The sequence below is a fragment of the Canis aureus genome, chromosome 3 (assembly GCF_053574225.1).
Source record: "Canis aureus isolate CA01 chromosome 3, VMU_Caureus_v.1.0, whole genome shotgun sequence".
Classification (NCBI taxonomy): domain Eukaryota; kingdom Metazoa; phylum Chordata; class Mammalia; order Carnivora; family Canidae; genus Canis; species Canis aureus.
The window spans coordinates 84,525,366-84,550,657 of NC_135613.1; the positions used below are offsets into that span (position 1 = coordinate 84,525,366).

At 53.3% G+C, this 25,292-nt stretch overlaps 1 protein-coding gene across 1 annotated transcript in view; it reads left to right on the top strand.

Annotated features, from left to right (window-relative positions):
• The first annotated feature begins 2,100 nt into the window (after positions 1–2,100).
• Positions 2,101–25,292, top strand: part of ST14 (ST14 transmembrane serine protease matriptase) — a 36,650-nt gene continuing 13,458 nt past the window's right edge. The window contains exons 1-2 of the mRNA XM_077894192.1: positions 2,101–2,258; positions 24,388–24,547. Coding sequence (XP_077750318.1) covers positions 2,178–2,258; positions 24,388–24,547 — 241 coding nt within the window. The 5' untranslated portion in view covers positions 2,101–2,177. The remainder of the gene's footprint in view (positions 2,259–24,387; positions 24,548–25,292) is intronic.

Sequence of the window (25,292 nt, forward strand, 5' to 3'; positions counted from 1 at the left end):
TGCGATGCAGGGCTTGCTCCCGGGACTCGGGAATCATGACCTGAGCCCAAGGCAAGCCCACGGGGCCTCCGAGGCGCCCCTGTGTGTCACTTCCTTATGCTCCCACCTGGAAGCGGTGTTTACCTCCTCATTGAACATTTCCTTGTCCACAGCTAGCCATAGGACCACACCTAACTTCAAAGGGGAGGGAGCGAAATCCCAGCCTGTGCCCAGAGGGCAGAAAGCTAAAAACACTAGGTGAACAATGACAACACACTCATGACTCCCGTGAGTGACTTTTGTCCCAATGCTCAGAGACGAGTGTGAAGGAGAAGTGCTTTTCCATGCACAAGGAGCATGAGGAAAGGTGCGTATCAGAAAGTCTGCTTGCAGAGACAGGGCCCAGAGAGGCCTGCTGGGAGGCAGGGTTGCAAAGGAAGACAGATCACACCGTGAAAGCCATGCTAAGGAGGTCGGAAGGGATCCAGAAGGGTTTGCAGAAGCCGTGGCTTAGGAAGAGCAACTTGGTTGCCGGGTACAGGGGGGCTTAGGGGAGGAGCACACAGGAGATCCTGTCACTGCTCACACACATCCAGGAACCAGGTGATGAGGGCTTGCCATCAAGGGGTCTCCTAAAGGGAGAGGAAAAAAAGGGCTAAACTTATCCGCTCCTGGAGAGAAAGACTTGGTCAGATTTGGAACTAATTAGATGCAAAGTGTAAGAGGATGGGGAGTCCAAGAGAATCCCAGATTCTGAGGCTAGGCCACTGCCACTACAGCCCGGCGACAGAGTGGAAGGCGGCCACGTCTGGGAAGGAAGTTTGCAGAGCGGGACTTTTTACTTTTGCTTACTCCTGTTTCCCAGCACCTAGGACAGTGCTGAGCATATAATACGTGCTCGGTAATATTTGTTGAGCGTGTCACACCAGTAGCTCACAAACGGAGAAGTTCCCAAGCAGCTCTCAGTGGAGACGCGGCGCTCCTTCATGATGTCAATGTTAGGAAAGCAGATTTACCTACTTGAAGCCCTTAGACGACCTGGCAAGAAAGCGTAGGGAAAAAAGGGAGGAGGCCCAAGAGACAACTTTGGGAACCTTGACATTCAGGGGCCAGAGAGGAGGACCACGGAATCCAGGGAAGGGGAGCATCTGAGCTTGGGATCAAGAGTATGGGGCGCGGCAAACAGGTGAGGATGCTGGGAACAGGTAAGACCGCACCTGGTGGAGCAACGGGAGTCCTGGTCACCCACCCCGGGGCGGCTGGACGGCCCAGGCAGGGCCTCCCGGCGGAGGGCAGAGGCGGCCGCCAGGAAGGCCGGCAGCGGTGGAGGCGGAGGCCGGGTCTAGGGCCGGTGGTGGTTCTTGTTTGGGTTTGGAAGGGTTGTAATTGAGACCCGGTCACGTAGCACGGTGGGGAGAGATTGCAGATGCCTGAGGGAGGGAGCGGAAGCCCCGTGGCATCAAGGAGGCGGCGGCCGTGGTCTCCCAGCGCAAGGGGTCACCTCCGGGAGGGGGAGAGGGAGGGGGACGGGGAGAGGGAGAGGGAGGGGGAGAGGGAGGGGGAGAGGGAGAGGGACGGGGAGAGGGAGGGGGAGAGGGAGAGGGCGGGCTGCTAGGTCCCTCCCCGGGACCCGGGTGGGCGGCGCGGTTGGCGAGGGGCCGCCGCCAGGCAGGTCGCCGGGTCTCCGTGTCCGTCAGCTTCGGGTCCCCGGGCTGGGGGTGGGGGTGGGGGTGGGGTGGGGGGCGCGGGGCCCGCGCGCGGCGGGAGGGCGGGAGAGAGGGCGGGCCCGCGAGGGGCGGGGCGGGGCGGGGCGGGGCGGGGCGGGCCCGGGGAGGCCACACCCTGAAACTACCTGCCCGGGACAGGAAGAGCGAGCGCGAGAGGACCGCCGGCGGCCGCACGCGGGGCTGCGACCGGAACTCGGCTCGGCCTGCGCGCACCCTGCCCCCGCGCCCCCGAGCGCCCCCCGCGCCCCCGAGCGCCTCCTGCGCGCCCCCCCGCGCCCCCGAGCGCCCCCCGCGCCCCCCCGCGCCCCTCGCGCCCCCTGCGCCCCCCCGCGCACCTGCGCAGCCCCCGCCCGCCCCCCGCGCGCCCCCCGCGCGCCCCGCGCCCCCCGCGCGCCCCGAGCGCCCACGGCGATGGCAGGCGGCCGCCCGCGGGGCCCGCGCCGCTGAGACTCGCGACCCGCCACCGGGACCATGAAGAGCAGCCGCGCCCTCAAGGGCGAGCGCGGCCGCCAGGACCTCCGCGCCGGCCTCAAGTACAGCGCGCGGCCCGAGGTGGGCGCGGGGGGCGGGGTCAGGGGCGCGGGGCGGGGGGCGCGGGGGGCGCGGGGCGGGGCGCGGGGGGCGCAGGGGCGGGGCCGCGTTGCCCGCTGAGCCCGGCGAGGGCCCCGCTCGGCTGCCCCCGGCCCGGGCGGCCCGGCAGGTGGACTTTCCTGTCGGACGGGTGCCTGCGCCCCGGTCCCCGCCGAGCGGCGCGCTCCGCCCCGGGTCGGGCCAGGCGGGCGTCCGCGGTCCGGCGCTGGGCTCGGGGCGCACGTCGGGGCCGGGCGGAGGCGCCGCGCCCCTGCGGCCCGCGAGGGGGCTCCCGGGGGGCCGGGCCGGTCCGCAGGTGCTGCCGGGGCCGAGGCCGCGGGTGGGGGCTGCGCCCGCGGAGGGTCCCTGGTGCGACCGACCCAGCAGCGAGCCCGGGAGCCCCAGGACGCGGGGGGCCCCCTGAAGGCGGCCCGGCCAGGCCCCCGCACCGTCGCTGCGACCCCGGGCCCCAGGGCTCCCCAGGTCAGGGCGGGCACCGTGGGCGCAGCGGGCGGGGCGCCCTGGGAGGCAGCTTCCTCCCTGCGGCGTCGGGGTCCGGGACCTCCCGCTGCCCCGCGCTGCGCCGTCGGGCGGCCGGGCCAGACCTCGTAGGTCCCTGAAGCCGGTCTCTCCCCTGTTGGCGGGGTGACCCCGGGAGTTTGCAGAAGACCAGCTCTGGGGGCCGCGGCGGCTAGCCAGACCCCAGAGCGGCTCCCCTGGCCGCCTTGTTTTCTCCACACCTGACTTCCTGTGTGGAAAGAAGCAGCGCAGTCAGGGCGGCCAGCCTGGAGGCCCGGGCCTTCCCGCGCAGCCTCCCTGCTGGAGGCCCATCCACCCCGTGCCCGCCTTTTATTTTCCCTTCTGTAAGTGCCGTGTTTGCGAATCCTTGATAACTGCCTGCTGGGCCTCTAGCCTCCCGCCTCCGCAGTGGGGGGCCTGCTGGTTGGTGTTTGTTATTTCGGGGCTGGGCTGGGGTTTTTTGGGTTTTTTTTTCCCCCCTCCACTTCCCTTTCTGGGATTTGCCAGTCTTGGCGCCCCGGGGCGGAGCCTGGGGCTCCTTGCCTCGCTCTGAGCCACCACAGCCAGCTCTCTCGTGTCACCTGCAAGCCCTTGCTTACTTTTCCCCTTGGTCCCTGCCGGTTTGCTCATCTTCTGCGAGGCTCACACATTCCCTCTTCCATCGGGTTCTTCCCTCTTCCCTGATTCTGCGATTTTCCTTCACATGGATCACTCTTTGTCCTCTCTCCTGCCAAGTTCTACTGAACCAGCTCCGAGGCTAGTCCCGGGCCCGGCACTGTTGGAGGGAAGGTTCTCCAAGACAAGATAGCACTGCTTCCCTTAAGGAAGTGACAGTCCCGAGAGTCCTGCTAAGACGTGCAAAAATTCGACGTGATGCAGTGGGTCCTGAAGAAAGTAGCCAACTGTGCCCAAGGCTCACTTCCATGCCTCCAGGAAGGCTTCACGTACTCCTTCCCATCCCATGCCTTAGCAGGAAGCTTGCTCCCTGGATCACCTTGCAGTGTTTGCAGTCAGGGTCTGCAGACTCGGCCTTGACCCGTTCCCCGACCAGGAGGTACAGCTGCTGCCCCTGATTTCACCCCATCAGCAGAGCCCAGCCAGGTCGTGCTGAGCCCCAAAGGGGAACCAGTGCTTTTGAGTTCTGGGTTCTGGCTACTTCCATTCCTGCACGGACGGAGAAGAGTTCTGTCTGGAGGTTCTTGTGTATATGGCAGCATCTTTCCCAAGGACTGTGGCCCTCGCCCCAGCCCAAGCTGTTCCCATCAAGCAGGAAGGGGCCACCTCAGGTTTCCCTGCTGTCCCCAGGACCCTGATGTCTGGGGACTGTGTGAGCCTTCCCTGCACGAGAGCAGGTGTGCAGATGCCAACTATCGTGGCCACCAGGAAGAGCCAGGGAGCCTGCCTCACTGAGTGTGGAATATTTGATGGAGCTGTGAAAGTGCCGTGACATCCACTGGTGCCTTCTCGAGTGCCCGCCCTGGGTAGGACTCGTATTCCCTAGGCACATGGAGGCCACGATTGGGAAATCAGGTGTGGGGGGTAGGCTGTGCGGCTCTGGCTGTTCAGAGAGTCATCTCTTTATTAACTAGTCAGACATTCACTCATCCCTGTACCAAATATTTATTAGATACCCACGGCCCGAGCACGCGCCAGGCCAGGCTGGATGATAACAGCGAGAAAGACTCCAGCCATCGAGCCCTTGCTTAAGGCGAAGGCCCAGGGGTTCGGGAGTTCAGTTCTGTGGGTGTGCTAAGTCCTAGACTCCAGAGGAGCCCAGGGCGGGCACTTAGAGACAGCTAACCCACGCTCGAAGGGGCAGGGTAGAGGAGTTGGGGCAAGTAGGCCATTGTGATGTGGTGGCCGGAGTGTCCAGCGTGAAGCCAGGACCCGGTGCCTCCCCTCTGCTGGCCGGTGACCTCAGAGATGTGACCTAATCTTTGGAAGCCTCAGTTTCTGTAACTATGAAATGGGGATGACATGCATGGTATAGACTCGTTGCAAGGATGGAAAGGGACACTTCCCGTCCGAGCCCTCTGTAAGTTGCAGTGTGTAGGTACACAGTTTGGATCTCTGAGCTGGAAGAGGCCTGGTGACAAACAGGAAGGTGGTGTCGTCTTGGTGGGAGGCCCGCGGAGGCCAGGAACCGGGCCGGTGGTGGGGACTGGCCTCCCAGCAGGGCCGGCCTGCGCTGCTGAACGCAGGGGCTCTCTGAGGAGTTTTGGGGAATGAGACCGCTCTTTGCACAGCAGCTTCTATGGGAAAGACCCCCCCTTTTTTTTTTTTTTAAAGATTTTATCCATTTATTCATGAGAGACACACAGAGAGAGAGGCAGAGACACAGGCAGAGGGAGAAGCATGCTCCATGCAGGGAGCCCGATGCGGGACTCGATCCTGGGTCTCCAGGATCAGGCCCTGTGCTGAAGGCGGCGCTAAACTGCTGAGCCACCTGGGCTGCCCAAGGAAGACCCTTCTATGGAAAGGAAATGTGTGCCCACAACCACTACGACCGATTCCTCATTCCCCTCTTCCTCCTGCCCCCCCACCCCCCTTCAAAACAAAACTTAAAAAAAAACTCCCTCCTTTCTGGGTTCTCTTGAGCACGTGCTGGGCTCTCTCAGAGGCCCGTGTGCCGGGAAGGTGTGCACAGGGGGGCAGGGAGGAGCAGCGAGGTGGGCAGTGATGAACCCGGATGGCTCTTTAGGGGGGACTCGCCCCCCAGGTGCTGTGAATGAACAGGGAGCCTGGCTACTCCAGGGGGGCCTCCCTGCTGCCCTCGGCCCCGGGAAGGCCTGGACCTTCGTGGCCTCATTTGGGAGATGGGAAAACAGGCGGAGAAAGCCACCCTAGCCTGCCGGCTGCCCCAGTCAGAGGCCCGGGCCGTCTAAAGCCGTGGGGACGCCCGTGGGTGGGTCGGCCCTGAGCCGGCTTGCTGGTGGCGGCGCCACATCCTCACCCCACCTGAGCCTCTCATGCTTTGCTCCCGGGGCAGGTGGCGGTCTGTGCTGCGGTGGCCGGTGGCCCTTGGGTGCTGGAGTTCCCGTGGTGTCAGTTCCTCCTGTGGCCTCTGGTTCTGCCCACACTGTTGGCTCATGTCTCTCCCAAGAGAGAAAGTCTGTTCTTAGAGGAAGAGAGTGTGGCCGAGCCCCTCAGCCCAGGGCCACGTCTTCAGGACGGAGTGTTCAGATCACTGCTAGCATCTGTGGGGCATATTCCGTGAATCACGCCTCTTAGCAGTATTACTTCCCTTCATAGGTGAGGGAAGTGGGAGCACAGAGAGCTAAGAACTTGCCTGACGTCCGAGTGGGACTGGAATTTGAAGCCTGGTGGTCTGGCTCTGCTTACTCTACTAGACCGCGAGGGTGCCAAGACAGGGCTGTCCGTCCGCGGAGCTCAGGCCCGGCTGGCTTATGACGGGAAAGAATTAGTTTGATTTGGGCAAGAAACTGGATTTCTCCTCCTCTTAGTTGCTTCTGAGATGCTGGGGGCTTACCATGATTACAATGGCCAGCTCGCAGTTCGTAGGTGGCAATGGAAACGCCTGGGCTGCTCAGAATTCTCGCTCAGGCTGGCAGGAGTGAGAAGGTGTCTGCGGTTAGTTCGGAGTTCTCGAACATCAATTGACTCTTTTTCTTTGTTAAGGACTTTCCAGAAGCAGGTCTCTACTAAAATTTCTATCTTGGAATCTAGTATTTTCTGAATTTGCTAAATTCTGCCCAGGGTTAGCAATGGAATCCTTGGGTTCCTTGGGGGCAGTTGGCAAACTGGTCCAAATCTTGGAGCCTTTGTTTCCCTGAGGTGGTGATGTTGGGGGAGAAGTAGAGCAGAATATGGTAACAGCCATTTCTACCCGTCACCGAATAGGTGTATTTCAGCTCATCATCCCTCTCTAGTCTCACACCAACCCTTGGGGGGGTGGGGGGCAGCCCTATTTACAGATGAGAATACTGAGGCTCAGAGGGTTTGCATGATGACCCAAAGGCAATTAGAGGCAGAACAAGGGTTCCAACCCAGATCTGCATGACTTCAAAGCCTAGATCTTAACCGCAAAGCCATTATACAGTTGTATTCCAAAGATGATGGTGATTGATGCACATCCCCAGCAAAATACGGGAACACGTTATTAAGCAGAGAGTGGTGAGCACCAGGCGCCACCCCAAGTCCACAAAAACCTCTTGCACCAAACGCGTCTGGTTTCCCCTTTTGATGAAGTTACTCATCCGGTCGACCAGGAGACTGACGGGAGGTGTGATTTCAACAAGCCTTTGAACAAAATGTGGCTTTATTTATTATACACATGATTATAGCCATGAAGGCAGTTTTAAAATGAAAAAAAGAAAAGACTCACCTACCCAGGCCAGCAAATCTGGTTGTTTACATTTCCCTGGCCTCCTTACAGGCCTTACCATATGCATAGGTTTTATCTAGTTCGTGTTGTGTTCATCTCCTTTGTGTCCGAGGCCTTCTCTCCTATCTGCAGGGTCGTGGCGTCCCCGGGGGCTGGAAGACCAGCGAGGTCTGGAAGATCCGTGTCTGGCTGAACTACCTACCGACCCACCGTGCCTAAGAGGGTCCCTTTGTCACTCTGTGCGGTTAGCCTGGGGGCGGCTCCTAACTCCTGCCTGCCTCCTGTGCCATTTCTTGTTTACCAACAATTCTGATGGAGTCTCGGAACGTTTGCTTATCAGCTTTGTAGATGACACCCTCCTGGGAGGGAAAGGCCAATACCTCGGATGACTTAATTCTGAGTCACTAGGACCTGGACGGCCGGCTTGGTGGGGTGCCAGCAATTGTGTCCATCTGTGTCGGGAGTGAGTGCTGTGCTGGGTGCCCCACCCTAACACTGGAAACAAAACCCACCTGCTCCCACGGTTGGGATGTGAGGAGGAGGCCAAGGAAGAACAAGCAGGGCACCGTAGGAGATCTAGTACGTGGAGTCAACGGCAAGCTTAGTAAGAGCCAGGCCTGTTGTGTGGCTCCCGAAAATGCAAAGTAAATTCCTCCTTCCCCATATTTTTATTTGGTTATACCCTTTAAAATTATCATTTAAAAAAGACTAATAGATACACATTTTTTTAAAAAAAATTTAATTTATTTATTCATGAGAAACACAGAGAGAGAGAGAGAGAGAGAGGCAGAGACACAGGCAGAGGGAGAAGCAGGCTCCGTGCAGGGAGCCTGATGTGGGAATCGATCCTGGGACCCCAGGATCACACCCTGGGCTGAAGGCGGCGCTAAACCGCTGAGCCACCCAGGCTGCCCTAGATACACATTTTTTAAAAAAGATTTTATTTATTCATAAGAGACACAGATTGAGAGGGGCAGAGACACAGGCAGAGGGAGAAGCAGGCTTCCCATGGGAGCCCAATGCGGGACTCGATCCCAGGACCCCGGGATCATGCCGTGAACCGAAGGCAGGTGCTCAACCACTGAGCCACCCAGGTGTCCCTGATAGATACATATTTAAAGAAAATTTGGATAACTCAGATAAATGAAAAGAATTGAGAAAGGAGAGAAAATGCCCTAGAAAGGCATTTTTAATCATTTGGTATTGCCTATGCATTTTTCTAAATGAAACTGCTTTTTAACAGAAAAAAAATAATAAATTAAATTACTTTTTTTCTGAATACAAAAGTTAGGAAGGGTTTTTTTTTTTTTTTAATTTCTTTCTTTGTTTTTATCAAGCAATACAAAAGTATGCAAGGTAGAAAGCAAAGTTCCTCTGAAATTCTTTCCTTGGGGTTTTAAAACCCCTGTAAGTAGTTTGGCTTACAATCTCCCAAGGTCTTTTTTAAAAAAAAATTTATTTATTTGAGAGAGTGCAAGTGAGTGCGAGTGGGGAGGTGTGCAGGGGGAGAGGGAGAAGCAGACTCCCCGCTGAGCAGGGAGCCCAGTGCAGAGGGAGGGCTCCATCCCAGGACCCTGAGGTCATGACCTGAGCCGAAGGCAGATGCTTCACCGACTGAGCCCCCCAGGCTGTTTACTCATGTGGATGTTAATATATATGTGATGCATTTTCTCCCCCAAATAGAGTCATAATCTAATTCCTATTCTGCAGCCAAAGCCACGGTCGTAGTCCATCAGTGCATCAAACATGTATTAACTGTCTCAAGCCATGGACTGGAACAAGGCAGCCCTTTTCTCCCATCCTGAAAGAGCAAGTGCTTGGCCTTGAGATGGCAAGAGGCTGGGGCTGGGGGGTGTCTGGGGTGCTAGGGGACCCTGGGGAAGTCACCTGATTAAAACAGAGGGAGGGGCCCCCTGGGGAGCCTCTGGGAGGAGACGTGGGAGGTGAGCTTAGCGGGATGGGAAGTGCCTGTAGGCTTCCTGACCTTGTGTTTTCATCCGACCAACCGTGCATCCTAGAGTTTTCTCGTGGCATTACCTACTCTTTGAAAACCCGGTTTTGATTCCCGTATAAGCTTTCATCAAGTGGGCATGTCACCCTTTATGATTACTATTTGTTTTGATTATTTGTGTGTGCTCCCTGAGCCGTTGTTGGGCAGGTAAGGGACCTGGGGCCCCCGGGGAAGGGAGGTGATGGGCCAACGGCCCGTGGGCCCCAGGCTGGTCCACGTTTGAGTTACGCCGCTGGGTTGTGGGCAGTCGTGTCTGGATATGGCAGGCCGAGGCGAGGCCGGAGGTGGCCAGAGGTGACAAACACTTAGTTTGCATAGTCCGCGGGCCACCAGCCAGGCCGGGGAGCAGGGGCCTCCGGGGGCCTGCTCCTCCCGCTCGGTGCCGCCGCGCTGCCCGAGGTTGGCACCCAGGGAAAGCTCCGCTGCCCCAGCGAGGGTGCGCCGGACGGCAGGCGGGATGGCTCCTATGCGCCTCCAAGGACACACCGCGGGGACGCTGCTGAGCGCGCCCTTGGCCTCCAGGGGCCCCCAGGGCCGCGCTGTCCTGCGTGCTGCCACCAGGCTCCTGCCCCCGGACTCTGGCTTTAGGGCCCGCTTTGGGAACCGAGGCGTCCCAGGAGGCGGGGGGGCAGGGGGCGCCCCAAGCTTTTGCAGTCTCGGGGCCGCGCGGCAGCGGTGGGAAGGGGGAGGCCGGCCCGTGGCGCCTGCTGCTGTGGATACGACGCAGCGCAAAGCAGCACAAGCCCCGGTGCCCGCGATGACCAAACGATTGTCCAGAGAAGTGTGCAGAGTGAAGGACGCCAGCAATCCCAAAACACTGACGCTGGATGGTTCATTTATGTGCCGGTTTTGAAAGGACAATTCAAGGACAGGAGGATAGACGGACAGGGAGGGGACGGGGAGGAGGCGGCCGTGGTTCCCGAAGGGCGGCGGGACGGATCTTGGTGCTGGACACAGAACCAGCCGTTATCTGGGCTGGTGGCCGGGGGCCCCCCACGCCCGAGATCGGTGCCGTGGAACTTCGAACTCACACTCACAAATGAGCAAAGGAAAAGGAGAAACCCAGATCGCCGGACTGCGTCCTCACTGGGTATCCCGATGCAGCACCTTTCCCCTGGGAGAGGCTGGGCGGAGGGTGCACAGGGGGCTCCCCGTGGTGTTTCTCACACCTGCAGGGGAACCTCGTTCTCTCAGTAACAAAGGCAGTGAGTGCGAAAAGCACGGGCCGAGACGTCAGAAAGCGGGTTCGGTGGGTCGTGGGGGGAAGGATGAGAAGGGCTGCGTGGCGCTGCTCTCGTCTCTCTTGCTTCGTTTCGGGTGTGATCTCTGGCTGTGCAGGTCCTGGCAGAGCCCTGTGCTCCCTGAATCCGGTGACTGCGGGCCGGAGGGGCGACACTGGCTGGGTGGGAAGAGGCTCTCAGGAGAGGACCCAGGTAGGACAGGACCCAGGCTGACTTGGGAGGACAAAGGGCTGAGGGTGGAGTGGGGGCTGCTGGTGGCGTTCTCTCCCACTGATCTGGAATTCTCCGGTGGGATTGCAAAAGACGTTGTGTCCTAGGGGGGCGGGGGTGCATTTAATTGAAGACCAGGAGAGGAAGATGCTGGGAGAGTCCACACTTGGGTGGAGCTGCCCAGCGCAGGTGGCCAGGCTGGGTGACACCGGAGAGATGGGCAGGCTGTCAACAGAACCCTGGGGTGTGGACCAACCATTCTGTCCCCTTCCAGGAGGATGAAGCACGCAGGGGATGCAAGCCCTGGCACCGGGTGATCCCCGGCTGGCCCGGGGTAGGCTACCCAAGCGTGGCTGTGGAAAGAGAGGTCCCTCAGTTGGTCAACCAACCAACCAAACTATGACCTTTGGCCAAGGTCATAGAGGGGGTTGGAGAGAGACGCAGAATGAAGAAGACACTGGGGTACCCTGGCCCCCTAGGACTGCTTGGTCTTAGCATGACAGTGGGGTATCATTGATGCCAAGTGGGCGTACAGGCCACGGGGTGGGGGGAGGCCCCAAGGAGAAAGTCCTGTGGATTAAGATGGTCTGTGGAAGTTCCCTGGAGGGGCTGAGCCTTGGGCTGTGTTTTCAGGGGTGGTGAGGGGAGCGCAGCCATTCTGAGCTGGGCAGGATGGGAGCAGCTTCCTGGCTCCGTACAGGTGTGAGACCCCGTGGCTAGGGGCAAGGTCAGAGGTGGGGGGGTCAGCACCCCTACACCTGTGGCTCAAGGGTGGAAATGCATATACAGAGTTGAGCAAGGCCTCTCACCACTTGGGCCCCAGAAGCAGATAGAGTTTTGCAGAGTTTTTTTTTTTTTTTTTTTTTTTAAGATTTATTTATTTATTCATGAGAGACAGAGAGAGAGAGAGAGAGGCAGAGGGAGAAGCAGGCTCCATGCAGGGAGCCCGACGTGGGACCCGATCCCGGGACCCTAGGATCACGCCCTGGGCTGAAGATGGCACTAAACCGCTGAGCCACCAGGTGTCCCAGCCATCTGGGTTTTTGATGTTAACCCTCCTTTACCCATTTCCTCATCTGGAAATGCAACCTGATTATAGGAGTTAGAGATAATCTGTATTTAAAATGCCTAAATGGCACAAAGATGTGCAGAAATCATGAATATGCTCGTGGTGGCTCCGCCCTCTCCCCTGAGCTGTGTGGCACGCAGACGACGGGTTGAGAGCCCTGGCAACTGTCCAGGTGTCCCCAGAGCCCCGTGAGCCTTGGCCGCCTTCCTATAGCCGCCCAGGAAGGCCTCGGGTGAGGCGTCCTCTAACCGCACGGCTTGGAAACCGGTCACAGTCCTTGAGGGCAGCTTTTCAAGGAATAGTCTGGACACCTTCTGGGTCCTGAGGCTACTTGAGCCAGTCTGTTCATTATTTTATTATTTTGAGGTTCTGCAAATAATTGCATTTGAAATGGATTTTTTAAAAGATTTATCTGTTTATTTGAGGGAGAGGAGGGGCAGAGGGAGAGAGAATCTCCAAGCAGACCCACTGTGGAGCTGGATCCCAGGACCCCGAGATCATGAAATCAAGAGTTGGCCACTCAAGCGACTGAGCCCCCTAGGTGACCCTGAGATTTTTTAAAAAAAGATTTTATTTATTTATTCATGAGAGACAGGCAGAGGGAGAAGCAGGCTTCTCGTGGGGAGCCCAATTCAGGACTCGATCCCAGGACCCCAGGGTCACGCCCTGAGCCAAAGGCAGATGCTCCACCACTGAAACCACTGAGCCACCCAGGCGTCCCTGAGATATGTTTTAATGTTTTAAAAACATGTTTTGGAAATGACTGGAAACCTGAAGTGTAGACGGAGGCCTAGAATGTAAATAGGTGGCAGACTTGATGGCTTTGCTAGGTGAGTCTCCTCTGGGCTGTGAGGGTGCGGAGGTCCCTAGGAGGGCTTGCTTCTCTCCCCCAGGCCACTCCCTGCCTTCCTCAGACGAGGGGAGGGGGGATGGGAGCCAGGTGGGAGCAGGACGCCTTCCTGGTGCCTTTGGCCCTGGGCGAGTGGCAAGAGGGCAGGGGCCATGGGCTACGGTTGAGGCCGCACGGTGTTTTTGTTTCATCATAATGTTTGAACTTGAACTCCAGCCGTTCCCCCAGACGGGAGGGAGGAATGGGCCTCGGTCGCTTTAGGCAGGTGGATGGACTGTGGGCGGAGAAATGAAAATCGAAGGGCGATAGTAGGTAGGCCTCTGTCATTAGCAGGAATCAGCTAATTACGTTTTACAACACCTCTACTTAGAAGGTGCAAGGGGTTATTAACCTACTTTTCAGAGGGGAAGACTGAGGCACAGTGAGAAGTATTTGCCCCAGGGGCTCGGGGTTCCCAGGCCTGACCCCTAATCCCGGTGATAACCAGCCCATCCCCGCAAAAAGGAAAGAAGGGATTTGTATCAGGTGGTCCTGCCCTCAGTCCGTTTGATGTCACCTTACGGGGTCTCGCTGCAGGTGTGTGTGGTCCCCGGGCCACAGCTGTGTGCGCAGGGTCTGGGCGGTGCAGGGAGCCGAAGGGGACACAGCGTGACCCCCGCAGTAGCCAGCCGCGGGCCTGCGAGGCCTACTGAGTTTCTGCGCAGACAGAGCAGCCACAGTGGCTGAGTCAGGACCCGGGGACTTCCCCTCCCGCTCGGACCAGGTGGGCAGAGTAGTGATGGACTTCCTTGAGCAGATACTGTTGGCTCTGGGTCAGCTTTTTGCTCCCCTGGATGGCCTGAGGTCACAGATCCACACGTAATTCTGGATCCTCCTCAGGGCCCGAAGCCTCACCCATTTCCCAGCAGCTGAAGACAGGGACGGGGTCAAAGGGCAAGAGTAAGAGGGCTGGTCACCCAGAGGGCGGGAGGGTTTAGGGAGTCCACTCGGGGCTGGGCAGGCCTCAGGGACCTCAGGGCGACACTGAGCCCCTCTGTGGGACCCTGCGTGGGGGGTCCCGGGGCAAGACGCAGGGCGCAGCCCCACAGGGCAGGTTCCTTGCCCGCAGTTGGTTGCTTAAATAGGGTGGGCGGTGGGGGCCTCTGGGTGGGGGGGGCTCAGGGTGGGGGGGGGCTTGGGGTGGCGGGCTGAGCTCTCCAGGGTGGGTTCCTAGGAGGAAGCCCCCGAAGAACCGGGGTGTTGGGGGGATGGGGGGTCTGTTCAGCTTCCCGACGGCTCCCCCCCCCCCCCCCGCCGACCATGCAGCCTCAGACCGTCCAGCGGGCCTGGCACGAGCCGCGGGCAAGCACCGTGTCTGCTCCACTTTATTCTACTGTTCTTCGCGGCCCCACGGGTCTGGGAAACGCCGAAGTGGTGCGAGCACGGGAACCGTCGCCCCCCGTGGGTTTCCCGCGACGCCAGCTTCCGTGGGATCACTCGCCACAGCTTGGAGAGCAGGGCAGGTGGAGGCTTTGAGCGCGGGCTTTCTCCCCCTTCTCTTTTGTCCCCTCGGTCATCCTGTGATGAACAAATCCGGTGTCCTCTCTGTGCCGGTGAAGTCCCTGGGCACGCGCTGGCTGTCCCCGTCCGCGGCCGCCGGGGCTGGAGAGAGCCCAGCTCAGTAGGGACCCACCTCCCTGCGAAATCAGCCGCTGGAGAAAGAGGCCTTTCTCCAGCGTCACCTCTGCTGTGTCTGCTGGGTGTGTCCGTGCTCAGCGTGTCCAGGGTGACACACTCAGTGCTGGGGTTTAGAGGTCATTCCTTGCTCTGTCGTCTCAGGCGGCTTGGAGCCGTGCTCTGTTTCTGGGGACTTCGGCCAGGCTCTGACCCCAACGGGCATCGGGGTGGCCCCGAGAGTTCCGCGGGCTTTGTCTTGCTCCCAGCCAAGGAGGGCATCTTCGAGTGCTCCAGAACACTCCTCACTTTGGAAAACCACCGCAGAGGCTCAGATTGTCCTCTCCTGCTTGAACGATCGGAGGGACGTTCACATGACTGGGGTGGTGGCGATGACATCATGGATGGAGGTGGGATCCATCTCCCCTGGTGGTGGGCACACTAGTCCGCGGAGCTGTGGGTGAAGAGCGTGTGTCGCAAGTCAGCGACGGAGCTGGCAGTGGCACGTGAAGCCGGCCACCCTTGTCCTTGTCTCGGGACTGAGCAAAACACCTGTGTCTCCATCCAGTGACTTCACCTCTGCCCCTTGATCTTGATCTTCAGCAGCAGAAGCAGATTACCAGGCGTTGTGTAATGTCATCCCACGACTCCAAGTGACTGCTTCAGTGTTTAGTTTCATACCCTGCCTTCCCATCAGGTCACACCCGACCGTCACCAAATGAGGAACAATCTCCAGGAAAAAAAAAAAAAAGTCTGGCAGATTCCTGGATGATTCATTTTTCTCTCCATCTGCTCTGATTGAAATCTTGTGTAGATTTTTGGATAGTCAGTATTATTTTTGCTGTTTATAAATGTATGCATTTACCAGTTGCTTTTCTCTAGTAAAGACCACATTCCAAGCTGCCAGAGGCAAGTTCTGGCTTAGGGTTTGCGGGTCCCTGCAGCCCGGGGGAGGGTCCGGGAGAGTTGGAGCTGATGACAGGGGACCCAGGAGAAGGTTCCTTTCAAAGTGGAAGGACTTTTTTGGTTGACTTGGACACCAAGTTTTGTTTGCTTAGCAGTTAGTTTTCAGTTCTGGGGAGATTTTTACTGGATGGGAGTCAGGTGACTGCAGGAGTCTTTCCTATATCATCAAATACCTTCTGTAAGTCATTTTCTTTTCTTTCTTTCTTTCTTTTTTTTTAAGATTTTATTTATTTATTTGAAAGGTGGGGGGACGCCTGGGTGGCTCAGCGGTTGAGCGCCTCCCTCGATCCTCCAGGATCGAGTCTCACATCGGGCTCCCTGCATGGAGCCTGCTTCTTCCTCTGCTGTGTTTCTGCCTCTCTCTCTCTGTCTCATGAATAAATAAATAAAATGTTAAAAAAACAAAAAAACAAAAAACAGAGAGAACATAAGCAGGCGGAGGGGCTGAAGGAGGGAGAGAAGCAGGCTCCCCATTGAGCAAAGAGTCCCCTGCAGGGCTCGATCCCAGGACCTCAAGATCATGACCTGAGCCACCCAGGCGCCCCAGTCATTTTCTTTGGCATAGTCACTATCCTGGGGGAAGATATGTTTCAATTTGTACTTGTGTGCTTAAAACAACAGAAAGTAAATATTCTTCAAGGCTTACACACCCTCCCTCCTGATTTTCTGGCCTCTGCCCCCTGTTTCCTCCAGGACGTTGGATGGAAAAAGGGGTAATGTGATCTTGTCTGTGCAACCCATCGCTTGGGTTCTCCCCCTCCGACCCTCTACGTTTCACTGTGTGTGGGCTTCAGGCCTTTCTGGGCATCTGTCCTTCGGGAAATCATTCCTTGCTCTCTTGTCGGAGCTGGCCTTTGAGCCCTGCTGTGTTTCTAGGGACTCTGGCCGTGATCCGACTTGAGCTGGCTGGTGGAATTGGCCCTGAGAGTTATGGGGCCTCTGTCTCTGTTCATAAGCAAGCACCTGGCTTCCCAGCACTGAGTTCTTAGGCGCACCTGCTGATGTATTTACTCTTATGAAAGAGAGAAAGGAGAGGCGGAAGCAGGCACTGGCACGCTTTGTCTTCCGTTAGCTTTATGGCCCTGCAGAGAGATTGTTATGTACGGAGAGATGGTTACGGATGCACTTGAGACCTAGTGGGTGGGAACTCTCTGCCACCTCCTCCTCTGGAGGCTGATGGACTGTGTGCAGGCCTGAAACCCCGTTTAGGGTTGAAGGATGTGGCTCTTATCTCAACTTTGCTGCTTTACTGACCTCACTGGCTTTGTGACTTTGGACAGGACACTCCCTCTCTGTCAGCCTCAGTTCCTTATCAATAAAGTGACTAGGTTAGGCAGGGTGATCCCTCGTATGCCTAAGAATGGAACTGAGAGTAGTTGTAAAAGGCAGCCGTCCAGTTACTGATTAAACAGCAGGTCTGGGCTGACTGGAGCCCCAGCAGGGGGAACCAGGGCCCTGCCATTGAGCCAGTCCCAGTGCTGACAGCTTTGCTCTATAGCAAGGCTGGGGGTGGCCCCTGGGGTGCACTGTCCATGCTGTCAGCCACTTTCCCCTTCCCAAGGAACTTGCTTTCCGTTTCCCTTAACACCTGCTTCCTGAATTCCTGAAACTGCTCTCATTGGGAGGCAGAAAAACAGGGTCAAATCTGGGTCTGCCACCAAGAGGCTGCGTGATCTTGCAGTCATCATGTCTCCCTGCCTTATCTATAGAGTGGGAGTGATGGCACCAGTCATGAATGATTCCAGGATTGTGAGAGTCATGTAAGAAAAAAGAGTGCAGCTACTCTGAAAATTGAAAATAAACTTAATAAGCTATTATTTTGTTACATTTCGTCTAACATATGCAAACATATAGTTTATCCAAAGAGCCTAGCCAAAACCTTACTATTTTTTTTTTCATTTTAAAACATGATTAGACTACCAAGGACTATTGGGCATTTAATGAAAATCTATACCCTGAAAGAGAGAGGCAAAGACAAAGTTCTGAATGTAAAATAAAATCGAGTTGGTATCCTAAGAAAGAGCAAGAATGTAGTGCATTCATAAGATAAGAAAAGGCTGCTCTAAAAAGTAACCATCAAAGAATAAAACATCATTCTTGGAAATGAAATACATGATTTTTTTAAAGGTTTATTGCTTTTATAATAAGGCTTGAGATTGGGTGACATTGGTCCTCCAATTTTGTTCTTCTTCAGAGTATTTTGCATTTCCATATGAATTTCAGAAGCAATTTATCAATTTCTCCAAAAGCCTGCTGAGGTTTTTTATTATTATTATTATTATCTGATCTATTAACCAATGTTTCTTTTCTTTTTAAAAAAATTTTATTTATTTATTTGAGAGAGAACACGAGACAAGGGGAGAGGGAGGGGCGGAGGCAGAGGGAGAAGCAGGTTCCCTGCTGATCAAGGAGCCCGACAGGGGGCTTAATCCCCAGGACCCTGGGATCATGACCTGAGCCAAAGGCAGATGCTTAACCAGGAGTCACCCAGGAGCCCTGAGCCTGCTGAGATTTTGATCAAGATTATATTAATATCTAGATGAATTTGAGGAGAATAGACAAGTATATCGCGTCCTCCAATCCATGAACATGGGATATTACTTGATTTATTTAAGTCTTTTAAAATTTCTCTCAGTACTGTTTTGTATTTTTTAGGGTTCAGGTCTTGTATATATCTTGTCAGATTTATCTCCTAAGTATTTCATATTGTTGATGTTATTGTAAATGGCATTTAAAAAATTTTAAATTTCCAATTGGTCATTGTTATTATCATTGTTATTATGTTGAAATACAATTGATTTTTTTGTGTATTAATCTTTTTAATTTCTGTGTATCCTGCAACCTGGCTACACTCACTGAATATTTCAATAGCTTTTTTGACTTACAAAGCTACAGTAGTGAAGATGATATCATATTAGCATAAACACACATAAATGGATCCATGGAGCCAAATGGAGTCTGGAAATAGACCCACAAATATATGAACAATGGATTTTTTTTTAAAAATTTTAAACTTTTTTATTTTCTAAGTAAGCTCTATCCCCAACATGGGGCTTGAACTCATGACTCTGAGATCAAGAGTTGCATGCTCTACCAACTGAGCCAGCCAGGCACTGCCTTGGGCAACTGATTTTTTTTTTAAGATTTTATTTATTTATTTGCCACACAGAGAGAGCACAAGCAGGGGGAACTGACTGGTTTTTGATAAAGGTGCAGAGACAACTCAGTAGACAAAGGATGGTCTGTGCAACAAATTATAGTGGGGCAATTGGATATCTGTATAAAAAAGAAACAAAAAAAGGAAAGGAAAAAGAGAAAAAAAAGAACTTTTATCTATACCTTGCACCAAATAAAAAATTTTAAAACTCAAATTGGGTTATAGGCCCAAATGTAAATCTAAAACTGTAAAACTGTTGGAAGAAAACATTGGAGAAAATCTTTGGTGTTTTGGATTAGGCAAAGATTTCTTAGCTACAACACCAAAATCACAATCCATAGACGAACACTTGACAAATTGAACTTCATCAAAATGAAAAACTTCTCTTCTTCAAAACACTCTATTAAGAGAATGAAAATACAAGCTGCAGACTAGGAGAAAAATCTTTGCAAATTATATATCAGTTAAATGACTTGTAACCAGAATATATGGAAAGAACTCTCAAAACTCAGTAATATGAAGATAAGCAAACCAACTTTAAAAACTAGAGGAAAGGGCGCCTGGGTGACTCAGTTGGTTAAGCAGCTGCCTTTGGCTCAAGTCATGATTCCAGGGTCCTGGGGTTGAACCTCATGTTGGGCTCTGCTCCATGGGGTGCCTGCTTCTCCACCTGCTTGTGCTCTCTCTCTCTCTCGAATGAATAAATAAAAATCTTTTAAAAAAAAAATCAGGGAAAGATTTGAAAAGACACTTCCCCGAAGAAGACAAACCGATGGTAATTAAGCACATGAAAAGATGCTCAACATCATTAGTCATTAGGGAAAAGCATCTTAAGACCACAGTGAGGGATCCCTGGGTGGCGCAGCGGTTTGGCGCCTGCCTTTGGCCCAGGGCGCGATCCTGGAGACCCGGGATCGAATCCCACGTCGGGCTCCCGGTGCATGGAGCCTGCTTCTCCCTCTGCCTGTGTCTCTGCCTCTCTCTCTCTCTCTGTGACTATCATGAATAAATAAATAAAATCTTTAAAAAAAAAAAAAAAAGACCACAGTGAGATACCACTATATATCTATTAGAATGGCTAAAATGAAAAACATTGACCATACCAAATGTTGGTTAGGATGTGGACAATGGGAGTCCTTGCACGCTGCTGATGGGAATGTAAAATGATAGAGTCACTTTGGAAAATAGGTTGGTGGCATCTTAAAAAAAAACTAAAAATATACCTGTCCCACAAACTTGCTATTCCACTCGTAGGTATCTATCCAAGAGAAATGAAAGCATATGCCAATAAGAGGATTTGTGCAGGAATGTTTATAGCAGCTTTATTTATAATAGCCTCAAATTAGAAACAACCCAAACGTTTTTCAACAGATGAATAAGTAAATCATTGTACATACATACAATGGGCTACTACTCAAGAATAGAGAGGAATGCACTATTAGCATAATAAACGTAATATCGTGGATGAATTTCAAAATATTGTGCTGAGTAAAAGAGCCCAGACAATAAGGAGTACATGGTACATGCTGAATAATGCCATTTACACAAAGTCCTAGAAAAAAGCAAATTAGTCTTTACTGATAGGAAGCTGATAAGTGGTTGCTTTGGGACTGGAGAGGGAATCAGGGAGGAATGGGAAGGGAGGGCCAAGAGGAAACTTTAGAAGATGACAGATATATTTATTATCTTGATTGTGGTGATGGTTTCATGGGTGTATATATATATGCCAAGAATTGCACACTTTAAATATGTATAATTTATTTTATGTCAATGATATGTCAGTGAAGCTATTTTTAAAATTCCATAGAAGGTATACAGGAGTAAGTTTTAAAAGTCCCAGAATAGAACCAAATGACAAAGAAATGTAAAATATGAGAGAAGGGAAAAAACACCAGGGAAAGATGCAAAGGATCTACTCTATCCTTGGTGTCCTGAAATTTCATCGTGATATATTCAGCTAAGTGTGCTTTTTCATTTATCTTTCTTACTATTCAGTGGGCCTGTTGAATTTAAAGATATATGCCTCTCCTTAGCTCTTGGAAATATTCTTACAGGGTTCTTTGATAATGTCCTCTATCAGGTTCAGGAATTGGGCTCAGGCTATCGATAAAGGAGAGCTACGGAAGGGCATTGTTAGGAATCCCCAGATCCCCACTTAGATAGCAAACAAATGTACTCCTACCTCATCAGTCCTCTATAAGGGATGTGAAATTGATTTCTCTAGACTTGAGGATGTTAGGTGCAGAGGAAGGCTGTACGGAGGGGTGAAAAATAGTCAAAGGCCTCTTCTTTCACATATTCCAGAATGCTAGTGGCTGGGTTTAAATCACTCTATCCAGGAGATTAGAAAATTATTTTGTGGAGCAATTAAGTCATCCCATAGAAAAAAAGATAGGCATAGTCTAACAGTTGGAAGTGCCTAGTAAAAAAAAAAAAAAAAAAAGTAGCTCACCACTTAATTGTAGCCTACAGTGAAGTGACTGTGGCAAACCATGCACACAGAGCTTCCAATCAGTCTTTAGGACCTCATTCCTAAATATGAATGAACAATCTAATATCCTTTCTTCAACATGAAAAAGAAAGTCCAAAACAGAGAAAAGGTACTTGACAGCAACACAAAGATGAGAAGATTTTGCATTCAAAGTTCAGAAAACAAGAAAGAGAAAAATTCAGAGAATAAGAAAGAACTCTTGGAAATTAGTTAACAGCAGAAATGAAAAATTCAGTGGAAAAGTTAAACAATGAGGGGGGTGGTGCCTGGCTGGTGTGTGACTCTTGATCTTGGGGTGATGGGTTCGAGCCCCATGTTGGGTGTACAGATTACTTAAAAAAAAAACCCCAATGAGATGGATAATAGCGAGAATGTATAAGTAGAGAATCAATATAATAGGAATTGCAGAAAGACTAGAGAAAATGAAGGGGAGGACATAATTTAAGAAATAATACAAGCATACTTTGGAGATGTTGTGGATTCAGTTTCAGGCGATTGCAATAAAGCAAATGGCAAATAAAGCAAGTCAAATGAATTTTTTGGCTTCTTTGTGCTTATAAAAGTTATGCTTACATTATACTGTAGTCTACTAAGTGTGCATCATGTCTAAAAAACAATGTACATACCTTAACTTAAAAATACTTTATTATTAAGATATGTCAAACATCATCTGAACTGTCAGTGAATCATAATCACTGATCACATATCACCCTAAGAGATATACTAATAATGAAGAAGTTTGAAGTCTTATGAGAATTAGCAAAACGTGACATGGAAACATGAAGTGAGCAAATGCTATTGGAAAAATGGCACTGAAAGACTTGCTTGACTCATGGTGCCACAAATCTTCAATTAGTGAAAAGTGCATTACCTGTGAAGTGCAATAAAGCAAAGCACAATAAAACAAGGTATGCCTGTACAAGAAAGTTTCCCAGGCTGAAAGATAATGAATCTCCAAATTCAAAGGGCTGGGGGAGAGAGCTCAAGATAATGAAATTTAAAGGCTCAATTTAAAGCACATCCTCAAAGCTTTCAGAGAGGGATAACAAATTATGAATAAGAAACAATGGATTTGTACTGTTCTTGTATTTCTCCAAAGCAAAACTGGGAGCTAAAAAAACAGTGGAGCCTTCAAAATTTTAAGTGAAAATGATTTGAAACCTATAGTTCGATACCCAGCCAAACTATCAACAAATGTGCATACAGAGGTAAGGTACTTTCAGAAATGTGCAACATCTCAAAAAAATTTTCCTCTTGAGAAGCTAGTGAAGTGTGTATTCCTCCCAAATGAAGTAATCCAAGAAAGTTGAAGACATGGAATCCAGGGAAGAGTTTTTTTTTTTAATATTTTATTTATTCATGAGAGAGAGAGAGAGAGAGAGAGGCAGAGACACAACAGAGGGAGAAGCAGGCTCCATGCAAGGAGCCTGACGTGGGACTTGATCCTGGGTCTCCAGGATCATGCCCTGGGCTGAAGGCAGATGGTCAACTGCTGAGCCACCCAGGCATCCCTGAGGAATAGGGGTTTTAACAGAAGACGGAGAGGAAGGAAATTCCCTGGATGCTATTGAAGGAAGTTCCAGACAATAGTTATGGGAAAGGACAGAGGAGGGAAGATTCCAGGAAAAAAATGAAGTGAGAGGTTATTTGACAGACTTTCTATATGGAAGATTAGAAGAGTACTGCAGGACTCTAAGATTGTCTAGGAAGCCCTGGGTATATGTTCAAAAGAAATCCAAGTAAATGAATTCTGCAGCAGGGGAAATAAATTAGTTGTACTGGGAAGGAAACAATAAAGAACAATATTTTCAAAGACTAATATGGTTGACCTCTGAACAACACAGTTTGAATTGTGTGGTCCCACTTATATGTGGGTTGTTTTTTTTTTTTTTAATAAACACAGTTTAGTCCTATAAATGTATTTTCCTTATGAGTTTCTTAACGTTTTTTTTTTAGCTTTATTGTACAGTATGTAATTCATATAACGTACAAAATATGTGTTAATCAGTAAGCCTTCTGGTCACCAGTAGAGCTATGAGTAGTTTTGAGGGAGTCAAAAGTTATATGTGGATTTTTGACTGTGTCGGGGGTGGACATCTCTAACCCTGCCAGGGTCAGCTGTAATGAAACTATAGAGTATGGATATAATTTTTAAAAAAACAAATTTTAGCCCTATAACTATTGGGGGGGATGGGATATACAAAAGGAAAGAAGGATATGGTTATTATTATTTTTAAATTTTATTTGTTTATTTGACAGAGAGCAAGAGCAAGAGACAGAGCCCAAGCAGCGGGAGAGGCAGGCTCCTCATTGAGCAGGGACCCGATGTGGGGCTCAATCCCACAACCCCTGACATCAGGACCTGAGCTGAAGGCAGATGCTCAACCAGTTGAACCACCCAAAGAAAGAAAGATATTAGAATTCACATGATCATAATAGGAAGTCAGATGATTATATTTTTGAATAGATGAATCAAGAGATAGTGCTATTGGCATATTACCTGGAAATACGGAGATAAATTCCAAAATTAGCAGTTGGTGAAAGCACTTTAAGCGGTCACCTCTGGGGTATGTTTCATTCCTTTTTAAAAACGTATTTTATGGAGACATAATTGACGTGGAACGTTGTGTCGTTTTAAGGGACAGAGCACATTGATTGGATATACTTACACGTTGCGATAGGAGGCCCAGGGTAGGGGCTGTGTTCCTGCTGCAATATTCAAGTCGCAGCAGGAACCAGTTGAGGAACAGAAATAGGAGGACCCAGCGTGGCAAGAATGGGGGAGCTCGGAGTGGTGGAGTTCCCAGACGGTGCTCCCGTGTGACAAGTCCAGCCGTGTCAGTTCCCGCTCGCGGCCGCGTCTGGGGGGTTGGGACGTGGGGGCTCTTGCCTTTGTCACGTCCCCTTTTGGAGTGGGTCACCCATGAGGGGCCGGAGCTCCTCCCCGGGGTTTCGGGCACGCGGAGTGCGTGTCACAGGGCAGGACAGTTTCCTCTTGGCCCTCGGGTGCGTGTGCCCCCTCCCCGCCCCGTGTCCTTGTCCTTGCTTCCCTGGCCCTCTCCGGCCCTCTCCGGGAGGAGCCCGGGTAAGCTGCCCTCCCGTTTGTCGCAAGTCTTGCTCTTTCCCGTCCTCGTCCTGGGCGTGAGTGTGGGTGTGGGTTCCCGGAGAGACGGGCCCCACGTCACCTGGGGATCCCGGACAGGGACTCTTAAGGCGGGAAACAGACGGCGTGTCCCCTGGGCCTGGCGGGCTCCGCCTTATTGCCGAGCTTCCGTGGGGCTGGCCGCGGGGGGGGTGGGGGGGTGGGGGGGTGGGGGGGTGGTTTGCCTCTGTGCACCGCCCGGGGCTGCCCGGCTGGAGGAGGCGACACGCCCTGGTGGCCGGTCGCCCCGCCCCCCCGGGCGTCCACCTGGTCGGGGTGACTCACGGCTGGGCTTAGCCCGCCTGTGTCATTTTGCTGGGACCTGTCAGGTGGAAAGCCCTCCGAGCGTGGCGCCGCTGGCCCGGGGCGCGGGGGCTCCTCCTGGCCCGCTGTCCACGCGGGAGCTCCCCACCCAGGTCACGGCCATCCCTGAGCCGCTTTGCGTCTCTCCGTTCAGAGCATGAGTGGCGTCGAGGAGGGCGTGGAGTTCCTGCCGGTCAACAACACCAGGAAGGTGGAGAAGCGGGGCCCCAAGCGCTGGGTGCTGCTGGTGACCGGGCTGGCCGGCCTGGTCCTGATTTCCCTCGTGGCTTGCCTCCTGATGTGGCATTTCCAGTGTGAGTAGGGCCAGGGCTTGGCCTTGGGGGGGAGGGCGGGACAGTGCTCCTCTTGGGGACAGGTGCGGGGCCCGCGGGTGTGGCGCGAGGGAGACAACCGGGGCAGCTGGGGGCAGCCGAGGAAGTGTCCCGGGGCCCTGTCTCTCCTGGCTCTTTCAAGCCCTAAGGGTGGAGGGCTGGCCCCAGGCCATGTGTCTCCTGGTCCCTCCTGGTCCCTCCTGGCCCCTCCTGGTCGCTCCTGGCCCCTCCTGGCCCCTCCTGGTCCCTCCTGGCCCCTCCTGGCCCCTCCTGGTCGCTCCTGGTCCCTCCTGGCTCCTCCTGGTCCCTCCTGGTCCCTCCTGGTTGTTCCTGGCCCCTCCTGGTCCCTCCTGGCCCCTCCTCGTCCCTCCTGATCCCTCCTGGTCCCTTCTGGTCCCTCCTGGCCCCTCCTGGTCCCTCCTGGTCCCTCCTGGCCCCTCCTGGTTGCTCCTGGCCCCGCCTGGTGCCTCCTGGCCCCTCCTGGTCGCTCCTGGCCCCTCCTGGCCCCTCCTGGTCCCTCCTGGCCCCTCCTGGCCCCTCCTGGTCGCTCCTGGTCCCTCCTGGCTCCTCCTGGTCCCTCCTGGTCCCTCCTGGTTGTTCCTGGCCCCTCCTGGTCCCTCCTGGCCCCTCCTCGTCCCTCCTGATCCCTCCTGGTCCCTTCTGGTCCCTCCTGGCCCCTCCTGGTCCCTCCTGGTCCCTCCTGGCCCCTCCTGGTTGCTCCTGGCCC